The 12431-nt window shown below is 41.3% G+C and overlaps 1 protein-coding gene across 2 annotated transcripts in view; it reads left to right on the plus strand.

Annotated features, from left to right (window-relative positions):
- Window positions 1-9355, plus strand: part of tshz3b (teashirt zinc finger homeobox 3b) — a 41542-nt gene extending 32187 nt beyond the window's left edge. For both annotated transcript variants that reach the window (XM_067437630.1, XM_067437620.1), the window contains exon 3: window positions 4372-9355. In XM_067437630.1, coding sequence (XP_067293731.1) covers window positions 4372-7775 — 3404 coding nt within the window. In that variant the 3' untranslated portion in view covers window positions 7776-9355. The remainder of the gene's footprint in view (window positions 1-4371) is intronic.
- Window positions 9356-12431: the final 3076 nt, after the last annotated feature.

Below are 12431 nucleotides of genomic sequence, written 5' to 3' on the forward strand. Positions count from 1 at the left end.
AACGCGGGTCATGATAGCCGAGGAGAGATGGAGGGGAGGTGAGGAAAGGAGTGAGGGCGGAGGACGAGAGGAAAGAGGAGAAGAGAAGTGGATTGGTGCTATCTCATATTCTCCAGCCGCACACAGACAGCCTGTCTGCTTAAGGCTACAAACCATTTTCCTCCTAATGATATCACATTGCAGATAGTGGCATATTAGAGAGAGATACCTCCCATTATAAATGTGGGCTTTAGGGGCTATATATAGCAGCTTTAATTACCAACTACTTACTCTTTCACTCTTTCCAGCTCATCCGCACACCCAGAAGTATTGGACCGGGCTGCCGACTTCAACTTCTGTCTGTATAAATGAGGCCGAATGCAAACAAGAACAAATGGCAGCAGCTTGAGGGGTGTTAACTTGGTTCGCAGTTCGCATGAATATACAGTTCTACATTATGCATGTATAAGACGAAACACCAAAAGCACATGGCAACTGAAGGTTTTTATTTGTGTAATTATTATTTTGCTTTATTAATACTTTAATTCAACATTGATGTATTTAATTGGTCAGCAGTGACAGTAAAGACTCTTTACATTTTGAATTTACATTGTGTTACTTGTTAAAAAAAATAAAATAAAAAAATGTTTTATTCATACTGGGATATGTTACTTAAGCACCATTAATTAGATTGATTTATGGTGGATTATGTGACACTGAAGGCTACTCAAAATTAAATGTAAAATAGGATAGGACAACGAATTTTATAATATTTTACAATGTTACCGATTACTGATTTACTGACTTTTTGTACATTAGTGGTGTCTTATATTCACAGTAAAATAAATAAATAAATAAATAAATAAATAAATAAATAAATAAATAAATAAATAAATAAATAAATAAAACAAAATCAGGTCTCCAAATTAACAATGTTCTAGCAATCTACATTTTTCAGTTGGCCAAATTGAATTTCTGTGAATTAAATGGCATCAATTCACAGAAATACAATTTGAACTGAATGTGATCTAGATGTGATCAGTCACAGTTTTTTTCTTCTTCCTCTTCTTTTTTTTCTTTTTTACAGTGTAGTTATATCAAGAACCAACATTTGATCCTAGTGGGCAGTAAAGAGGTTTTGTCACATTCAATACAATTTAAATTACATTTTATTTTAATTAAAAAGTGCAGCTTAGTTCTTGAACTCATTCAAACAATATAATCACACATGGTTATGAAAGAGACATGTATAACATATTTCGTACTTTAGTTAACATTCAGTTGGATCCTTTGATGAAAGAGCTTGAGGAATAGTTTTATCTCTCTTATATGCGGTAAGATTTTCCACTTTGATATTTTTGAAGAGAGTATGTGCTCTAATAGTCCAGACCCAGACGGCCCTCTAAGTTTGCAAGGTTATGCTCTCCACTGCCTTAGAAAACAGCATTCTCTGCTGGTCATCTCCCTGGGTGTCTGAGTGTAAATTAGATCAAGCTCTTTTTCCAATCTGATGCCAAATCATTGGGAGGTCATTCTCATTTTACCCCCACCTTACCACTCTTGGATCCAAGCATCCTGTTTTCTAATTAAAACAGCACCTGTGTGGTGTGGGTAGGGCTGGGCCGGGGCTCTGGCTTCTGAAGGTCCAGGGATGAAATCTCAATATTGTTCCCAGCCAGATCACACAGACTCTAGGTGCACTGGGGGCTTGGGAACCTGGAATACTGCCAGGATGTACACCAACAGTCGGTGTGTAAGTCGCAGATTGTCGGGTCTCTCTCTCGTTAGCCCCTGCCTCTGCTTTCTTCTTGTCTTTCTCCGTCCCGCTCATGTTTCCTTGGGGCTTACGGCCGATTGTTGTGTTGTCAAGCAGTGCTAATTCTGTTTTGTGTCGGAAAAATGAATTTTGAATAAAACACACACATGTACGGAAATGTACACACTTTTCCGGCAGATTTGCTGTAGGGTGTACGCCTACTCACTGGCAATACTCACTCTGTGCTCTACATATAGTCAAGTGCAGGTCAAGGTTAGAGTGAGACAGGTTTGCTTGTACTTGAAGTCTCTCTCTCTCTCTCTCTCTCTCTCTCTCTCTCTCTCTCTCTCTCTCTCTCTCTCTCTCTCTCTCTCTCTCTCTCTCTCTCTCTCTCTCTCTCTCTCTCTCTCTCTATCCATCGGCACACTCACCCTCCTTTTTTACTTTAATTACCAGCTAATCATTTTGTGTAATTATGTTCAAGGTTGACCTTACATTTTACATATAGTGGTTTAATGTGAGCTAAAAAATGTGTGCTAAAACCTCCCCCTTTGTGTGTGTATGCGTGTACGTGTGTGTGTTGTAATTATTGTGCGGAGATTTAAAGTGTATGTATTTGAAGGAACCAGGTTTTTACCTTGCTATTTGGCCTTGATGTAAAGCTCGGCTTCTCCTGCTTCCTGAACGAAGGCATTGTTCTCTTAAACAGCTGTCGTTTTGGCTGATTCAGAACAGATGGCTGTGTGTAAGCGTGCGCATGAGAGTTTGTGTGTGAGTTTGTGTGTGCTGCACGATCACAGTTGGTTGTGATTTGTGTAGGGGGCGATTCGATTTCACAGACTGGCTGTGATGTGTGTGAGAAGATGGATCCTAATAATAATGCTGTAAAAATCACTATTGGATGCTCTTTTTCTTTGTTATTCTGCCCACTTGGAATTAAGTTATGTTCAACATATTAGTTTGTTAATATTGTCCCCTTAATTTCAGATACTAACATTCACACACATATGTGCAAATCAGCAAAAATAAATAGCTAACCATTTGATATCTAAGGTTTAAACTGGAATGATAAAAATCCTATTACATATATTTTTGATATGTCAGTTTACATTTATTCTGATCCTCAAAAATGTGATAATACAAAAAACAAACAAAACAAGATTAATTATAAATGCTAATATGACTACATTACAAAAACAATTCAGTCCTAACAATTCAGTCCTGTTGAGGTTATTGCAAAAGCACAGAATGCCTGAAACCATGAGGTATGCAGTTCACATTATAACTTCAAACTGAAAAAGGGTTTGTGCCAGTCCCTTGGCATCATTCTGCCAAGAGCTACAAAATGACTGAGGACAGTATGGCATTCTTTTAACTTTTTTGTTGTTGTTGCGCAATTGTCATAGCTGCATCGTATCAGGGCTGTTTTTTTTTTTTTTTTTTTTTTTTTTTAAAGCGTAATTGAAATATCTTTACTGACCCAAAACTATAGTTTATTTAAGAGGATGATTCATACAATTCTAATTCTATGCAGTCTTGTTAAGGAAACCCTGGAATGTCCCCTGTATACAAATTGACATATTGTATTTAGAACTAAATCTATATGCTGTGTGTTGAAGTTGTTGCATGACTAGTTTGACGTTTGTGGTATTTAGACATGATTGAATGTGTTCACGGAAAACCAGTGTGTCCAATGGAGTGTCCTCTCTCTCCGTTGTTTACATACCTGGTCAAAAGTGTGATTAACTGACACAGTTAGGAATGCATGGAATTATTTCAATGTATTACATTTCTCTCTGTATCTCTTTTTCTTCTTTTCATTCTGCCTCACTTGCACTGGAAATTAAAAATAGTATATTTAAGTTTCTTATTTTTCAGGCTGGCTTGCACAAAACATAACGTTTTTTCTCGAGCATTTGAATTCTCCAGGCTAAACTGTAAATAATAACTTTCAATTTTCTAATCTTTCTTAATTGACACAAATGTGTTTTGGTGCAGGGATTTTTACGTAGGAAACGGTGAACATACAATCATTTTATTTACAAGCAGGCAACCCTTTGCTGTGTAATGAGTGAGAATGCTTTCTTAATTTAAATGGCGAGTGTGTCTGTTTGGGAATGCATTAGGTGCTGCTGAAGAAGCGTAAGACATATTAATTGACAGACAGGAACTGCTGTCTCTGAGGTTGATACAAGTAATTTATTACTTTAGAAACGAATGCCACCTCCAGAATGTGCTTCATTAATTTCAAATTTAGTTTTAATTTCAAGCTGTTGCCCCTTGAGAAGAATAAGGTGGCAACTTCGGTTTGAAGAGTCATTTTTTCCGTTATTTTAACGTCTCTTTTTTGCCACACTCTCTTTTCAGAAAGAAAAGAGAAACATAACTTCATTCCATGTGGCAATGTAATGCAATTGGAAAGCAGAGAAGGAATTACTGCAACACTTTATATTATAAAAAAGTCTGACTGATTGTTTTTTACTACTGGAGAAAACACACTGATGCCTGACATTTCATCAGCTGTCTAGTATCCACCATACAAGTCACTGTAGGAATGCAATATGTCGAATCTTCATCATTGGACAATGTGATAACGTCTTTTCTTTGTGTTTCTTTTATCTCTTTTTTACCTGCAGCATATGTGCCAGAAGAGCTAAAGGAGGCTGGCTTACTAGATGAGGATGTTGAGGGAGAGGATTCAGCTCTGGAGGAGGAACCTGCCATGAAGTATGTGTGCCAGGACAAGGACTTACTTCTTAAAGACAGGCCAGGCTTTCATGACTCTCCACCAGCCGATTTTTCCAGCCATGAGATGGACAGTGAGTCACACCTGAGTGAATCCAGTGACCGCATGTCAGACTTTGAGAGTGCCTCAGTGAAGAACGAAGAAGATAGTTCAGCAAAGGAGCCCCTCACCTCTCTTTCTTCAACTTCATCAATGATGATGACGACAACAGCCACACCAAGCAGTGAGGAGATGACACAATTAGGGCCAGACAGCCTGGAGCAGATGAAAGCTATCTACACTAGCTTCCTGACCAACTCTTACTGGTCATCGCTGAACTTGAATATGTCCCAGCAACCAGCAGAAAAGCCCCCACGTAGCCACAGTAGTAGCAGCAGCAGTAGTAGCAGCAGCAGTAGCTGTGGCAGTGGTGGTTATGACTGGCACCAGACAGCCATGGCCAAGACCTTGCAGAATGTTTCACAGAACCAGAGTAGACTACTTCATCCAGCCTCTGAGCCAAACCTCTTCAGCACTGTGCAGCTTTATCGGCAAAGCACCAAACTTTATGGCTCCATCTTCACTGGTGCAAGCAAGTTCCGGTGCAAAGACTGTAGTGCCGCTTATGACACTCTGGTCGAGCTCACCGTGCATATGAATGAGACAGGTCATTACCGGGATGACAACCATGAGACAGACAGTGAAGGTACCAAGCGCTGGTCAAAGCCTCGCAAGCGTTCCCTCCTGGAGATGGAAGGAAAAGAAGACGCCCAGAAAGTTCTTAAGTGCATGTACTGTGGACATTCCTTTGAGTCACTGCAGGACCTTAGTGTTCACATGATCAAGACAAAACACTACCAGAAAGTGCCTCTTAAGGAACCTGTAACTCCTGTGGCAGCCAAGATTATCTCCTCAGCTCGTAAAAGAGCCCCAATTGAGCTAGAACTCCCCAGCTCACCAGATTCCAATGGCGGCACCCCCAAGCCTTCTTTATCCGACCCCAATGATCTTCTGCAAAAGACCCCCAATCCCTACATCACACCCAACAATCGGTATGGACACCAGAATGGTGCTAGTTATGCGTGGCAGTTTGAGTCGCGAAAATCCCAGATCCTAAAATGCATGGAGTGTGGAAGCTCTCATGACACACTGCAGGAGCTGACGGCCCATATGATGGTCACAGGACACTTCATTAAGGTAACTAACTCTGCCATCAAGAAAGGTAAACCTATAATGGAGTCAATTTCCACAACGGCTCCTAACACCATACTTACCAATGAAGACAAGGTACAGTCAGTGCCACTGGCTGCAACTGCATTTTCTCCACCACCACCTGCACCTCCTCCCCCTAGTATTTCCCCTGCCATCACACCCATGGAGATTAAAAAGGAGGAGAAGGAAGTGGAGTGTACCAAGGAGCCAAATAATATCAAAGACAAGAAAGCAACAGAAAGTGAAACAGATGAGAAGTTTGAAGTTTCATCCAAATATCCATATTTGACAGAGGAAGATCTTGAAGAAAGCCCTAAGGGGGGGTTTGACATATTGAAGTCTCTTGAGAATACAGTAACATCTGCCATCAACAAAGCACAGAATGGCACACCCAGCTGGGGAGGCTATCCCAGTATTCACGCTGCTTACCAGCTTCCAAACATTATGAAACTGTCCCTGCGCAACTCAGGGAAAAGTTCCCCTCTGAAGTATATGTTTTCTGGAGAAGAACTCCTCTCTCCTACCAAAAGCCAACCTCTTATTTCTCCACCTAGTTGCCAAACATCACCTTTGCCCAAAAACAACTTCCATGCCATGGAGGAGCTAGTCAAAAAAGTCACAGAAAAAGTGGCCAAAGTAGAGGAGAAAATGAGGGATCCTGGAGCCAGGTCCTCCCCACTTAGGCGAACCACACCTTCTCCTTGCAGTAGCGATGCAGGGGAATCTGCCAGAGGGGAGTCCCCCAAGGAAAGGAGAGGAGCCAAAACCCCTGAGACTAATGGGGGTGGAAATACTCACAAAGATTCAAATGGTGAGGCTCTCACAAAAGAGTCTCTGGAGAATGGCACTGACCATGTTGTCAAAACCCCTGTGTCTAACTTATGCAGCAGCACTGCTATTATAACCGACCATCCTCCAGAGCAGCCATTTGTCAACCCTTTAAGTGCGCTTCAGTCTGTCATGAATGTTCACCTAGGCAAAGCTGCCAAACCTGCCCTGCCATCTCTTGACCCCATGAGCATGCTCTTCAAGATGAGCAACAGTCTGGCAGAGAAGGCAGCGGTAGCTGCATCCACTCCATCTCAGACCAAAAAAACCAATGAACATCTAGACCGCTATTTCTACCACATCAACAATGACCAGCCTATTGATCTGACCAAAGGCAAGAGCGATAAGTGCAACTCCCTGGGATCTGCTGCCCTGTCCTCCTCCACCTCCACTCCCACCTCAATTTCACCATCATCCACCATAACCATGGCCAAAGCCTCATCTGCTGTGGTTTCCTTCATGTCCAACTCACCTCTGCGTGAAAATGCCCTTTCCGACATTTCTGATATGCTGCGCAACCTAACAGAGAGCCATGCGTCCAAATCTTCAACACCAACAAGTCTTTCAGAGCGCTCGGATATAGACGGATCGACTCCAGAGGAATCAGAGGAGATCTCTCCTGCTCAGAAACGAAAGGGCCGTCAGTCCAACTGGAATCCTCAGCATCTACTTATCCTTCAGGCGCAGTTTGCCTCCAGTTTGCGGCAAACAGGTGACGGCAAGTACATTATGTCAGACCTCAGTCCACAGGAACGCATGCATATTTCTCGCTTTACTGGCCTCTCAATGACCACCATCAGTCACTGGCTGGCCAACGTCAAATACCAGCTGAGGCGGACAGGTGGCACAAAATTCTTGAAAAATCTAGACTCTGGCCACCCTGTCTTCTTCTGCAGTGACTGTGCATCACAGATCCGTTCTCCCTCTACCTATGTCAGCCATCTTGAGTCACATCTGGGTTTCCGGCTCAGGGACCTGGCTAAGTTATCTGGAGAGCATCTTATTAGCCAGATCTCACGGCACACTAAGGGGCTTTCTGAGAAACTGCTTTCAGCCCAAGCGCACTCTTTGGCCCATTCGATCTCCAACCCCAGTCCTCATTCACTTTCCCCCTCCCCTTCCCCAGATGAGGAGGCAAATGGCACCTCATATCAGTGTAAACTGTGTAACCGGACTTTTGCCAGCAAGCATGCTGTCAAGCTCCATCTGAGTAAGACCCATGGTAAATCCCCTGAGGACCATCTTATGTATGTTAGTGAACTTGAGAAACCTTAGCAATGGCCAAGGACAAAAACTCTGTCTCTCATCTCTTTATCTCCTGTCCTTTTTTTCAAGCCTTCTGACTAACGTTTCTTAAGTGGAAAAATATTCAAAGAACTGAAAGTAATTAACAAGGAACTAACTGCACATAGATGCCAGAAAACTGCTTTTTAGTTTTGGCACATCATTTGGAGTTTTCCTCTGGGGAACACTCTTTTGGCCCTAGAGACACAGATTTTCTGCATTTTTAGTTCACAATAGAAAACAGAGAAAATGATAACAAATGATAATTTTCTAACTGTGCAGTGCTGATTGAAGAGGTCTCTGGTAAAATATGAAGGTAAATAAAAAAGACTTAAAATGAAGTTGTATGTATTTGAAAGTTGTGTAAATTGATTTTTATTTTTATTTTATTTTTTATTTTTTTGGCATCCTTGAGATGCAGTAAGCTGCATGCATTAATGAAATGGTTTAGTTCAATATTTGATAACTAAATCTGGGCTTTTCTTTCTCTCTCTTTCTCTCTTCTGCTTTCCCCCCTCTTTTTTTCTTTTTTTTATGTGACCTAAGTATGCTGGTGTCAGCAGAAAAAAATTTAACCCTCTGAGTACGCCTAAATACTTCTATAAATAGCCACCCCAACCCCCTTTAAAAAGTAAATTATATATATTAAAAGAGAGAAATTAGAGATTGGAAATCACCAAGTTGATATGTATTTGAGTGGGAAAATTCAAGTGTATTTTGTCTACCCACTAAAAGTCACAATGTCTGATATATCACCTCTTACAGCTTGCAGTGCAGAAATATATGTGAATCCAAAATAGCAGTTTTTTAGTTTGCTCAAATCAGGGGCCTTTATGAATTCAGGTCAGTGTAAAAATGTGTACATAAATACATAAACTAATTTCTGTCTAAATTATGCATCATTTTATATTTTTTAATTTAAGATGAGTATGACTATCTACTGGTGCACAATATATGAAGACATTAATGAAATTGTTTTGCACAATAGTTTTATAAATATGTTATTTAATCAGAAGATATGAAAATGAGAAGAAAAAAAACACGTTTTATTTCCACCTCGTGCTCAAAGGGTTAAACTTCTTGTACAAGACAGTACTTGTTCCATCATTTCACTTAAATGGTTGTATAAAAAGATGCTACTTTATAATATAAGGAGGAATTCCACAATGTAACCTTTTATTTATAAACACTCTTGGTTGTTGTTTCATATTGTAGAATGCCTTTTTGATTGGTATCTTTTATTTTGTTGTTTTGTCTAATTATTCCTCCATAAAATCACACTGCAGCTTCATCATTTTTGAGGATATGAAAGGTAACCATGGTTACCTTACCTCCAATTGACAGTTCTGCTACATTTTGGCAGTTAATTTACTGAAGTAACTGACAGCTGCCAGTGAATGGAAATCTTATGTGTAAAATATTGGCATGTTAACAGCACAGGCACTGTTATGCATTCTGTGCTGTATTTCTTTTTTTGTTGTTGTTGACAATGAAGCACTCATTATATGACTTCATATAACCTTTTTTCTACTGCAGCATTAAATTGAAATTGTTTTGGTTTTTTGCAATAACTTGATGTGTCGTGGCTCACAAGTCTGTCGGGCGCCGGGGGATAAGAAATGAGCAGATTAAAGAGAACTGCTGTCAGTTAAATAGCAGTCGACGTGTGTGTGAAAAGACGTTTGGGTGGCAGTAGGGGTAGACCACCGGACCTCTGACAGGCATGAGCATATTAAAATCAGCCAGGTGGCTAGAGCTTGTGTATGTGCGTGTGTCTGTCTGTCTGTCTGTCTGTCTGTCTGTCTCTCTCTCTCTCTCTCTCTCTCTCTCTCTCTCTCTCTCTCTCTCTCTCTCTCTCTCTCTCTCTCTCTCTCTCTCTCTCTCTCTCTCTCTCTCTCTCTCGCTCTGTGTGTGTGTGTAACACAAGCATAGACCTTTGCTGCTGGTCTCACACACATTAAGTGTTTATCTCTGATGCGGCAGACTTTAGTGGTGTCATATATTTTTGGCAGATCTATCCCATCACTCCTCTCATCTAATTCCCTGCCTGGTGACACATCGGCTCACAACGTCTCCTAATATGGTTTAACTAGGAAAGCATCAGGCAGTGTGAAGAGCGATGCGCCATTCCCTATCTACAAAGGAATGTAGCAGATAATTGCTTTGGCATTAACTGTCTCTTTTTCACCATTTTCACCGTTGTAATTAGCTCAGGTTTCCATTTTGCAACGACAAATTTGTTTGGGCCTCATCCAGGATGACAACAGAATCGCATTTAGAGTTTGACTACAAAATTCTGCTTTAATGTAGACTGCACTGAAAGAAAATGCAAATGGCATACTGTATGTGCTGATTCCCGGCTTGGTGTTTGCGTATGTGAGTGAGAGAGGCTTTCTGAACAGATGAGAAGTGGAGGTAGGGGCATGTATAAGAAATATCTCATAATGGTGGGACACTTTCTCAAAAATGGTTTACTCTGTTTAGTTACCGAATATGTTCTCCGTCAGATCTGTCAGAGAGCATTCAGCATGCGCACGCACACACTCAAAGACGTCAGGAGCCAAGTAGAGGGGACATCATGTGTGGTGACAAGGTGCTGCTGTGTGTGAAAATGTCAGCCTTCACAAGCTTTCCTGAAGTTTGCCGCCATATTTAAGGTGCTCATTAGTCGCCAGGAAAAAAAAATTGAAAGCCATTTTCTCTCCTCTCTCTCAGCCTGGTGAACTACCAAGCTTGGGGTTATTAAGGTTGAAAACAACTATACATGCACACATTTAACTATCAAGAATACCCTACACACTCCCACACATGCAAATAAACGATATCACCCTGATGCTAACGGCATCTTTTTAAAGTTACTTGAGCTTTAAATAATATCCGCGTTCAGGACACTGCGAGCCGTATCGGTCTCGAGATTGCGTCGCTCTTTGAATTTGACCCAGTTTGCGACGAGGAGTAAACAAATTGTATACACACATGCACACCCAAATGTATGTTTGTGCAGTAAAGGCCTGCATAATTGCTTTGTGCCGAAATACCTCAACAATGAGTATATTTCCCAGGATATGAGGAGCCTAATTGGTCTGTATACATAATCTGCTCAGAATGAAAGGTTTACGCGTGCAGGAGCGAACCGCACATTGGAGGCTTTATCTCCACTGCGCCACTACAAAAGACCAGAGTGTCTAAAGCTCAGTGAAACTCTCGAACCAGCCCTCTCCAGCACAAATGATTGCTGTGTTGTAATTCTATTGAGCTACTGAGGGACTTTATGTATTGCTGGACTTTTCAGATAAACGAAATTGCGGATTACGCATGGTGGAAGCGGAAATGTATCTGTGTTCGCACTATCGCTAACAAACACACGCAGACATGTTTTCAAGTAGGCCTTTACAACGAGCGGGCAATGATGCGTCTCGCCATAGCAAATTACAATGATGCAGGCAACGTGCATCCACTCTTCGACAATCGGGCCTGATTGATTCACTGCTGCGCTGACCCAAGGCTTCACTTTGAGGCGAACTGTCTCTCTTAACCTGTGTAATTTACATGCGCTGTAATTCACTCACCATCTGCAATCTCACCTTGGAAGCACTCCCATTACAAATGCTAATTTAGAGCACCTTATAAATTCTCCCAATCACGCGCTCATGTGCTAACAATATACACACACACATGGATGTGTAAAAGCGGATATTAGCACACAAAAAAAAACCCTCTTTAAATCATGGGCATGTCCCAATGACCCCAACATTACCCCAAGGAGTAATGGAGAGAAAGAACAGGAGGCGTCGTAGCATTTTGTAATGCACCACTATAGATCTCCAAGCTGTCACGTTCCCAAAGTATCTTAAAATAATGTGTGTGATGAATGTGCGATTTCCCTAATTTACGGGGCCTTGGTGTGCTCCCGGCTATGTGCAGGATAGAAATCTTAAATGGGTCTTGAACGGTTCTTTGCACAACAAGAAATCAATATGCTATACATATTAGGGAACTAAGAGTTAGAGAGAGTTTAATGCCTACTTAAAAGCTCTAAGCGCACACCTGTAGTCTCACAATCACCTCACATACATGGTTGTGTGCGTATGTGTTTGTCATTTATACCTCTTGTCTCCAAGAGCCGGTTGGCTGTCAGTGGCTCAGTAAGATGACAAAGGGCATAATGGCGTTGTGCAGCAGTGTGCCATTACAAATGTGATCACCAATCACTCGAGACACAACACACTCCACGCAGGAAGAGGTAATAAGGTCTCAGTGAGCGCACACTCACTCCCTCCTAACCCGCTCACATTCCCACGTGGGCCTGCACGTCTATGAGACAAACATACCGGGGGGAAGAATTATCTACAGTGCAAAAGCAGTTAGTTGCTACAATACAGATGCACACATACGCCAAAGTATTCATCACAAACAGCCCACCAACACAGATGAATGAAAAAAAAGCCACTATAAAATGCATATAAAAGACACTGAGGGTGAATCTTTTAGCACATGTAAAACAATAAAATCTGTCTGAGATGGTTGGGAGTTGCTGATGCCTGCACCATGTTTTCATTTATGTACTAATTCATTTTAATTTGCCTTCAAAACAGCATTACTTGTGTTTGTGCTGCACCTATACCCTAGAGACAAACGGAAATTATG

The sequence above is a fragment of the Pseudorasbora parva genome, chromosome 1, assembly GCF_024679245.1.
Source record: "Pseudorasbora parva isolate DD20220531a chromosome 1, ASM2467924v1, whole genome shotgun sequence".
In the NCBI taxonomy this organism is placed as follows: Eukaryota; Metazoa; Chordata; class Actinopteri; order Cypriniformes; family Gobionidae; genus Pseudorasbora; species Pseudorasbora parva.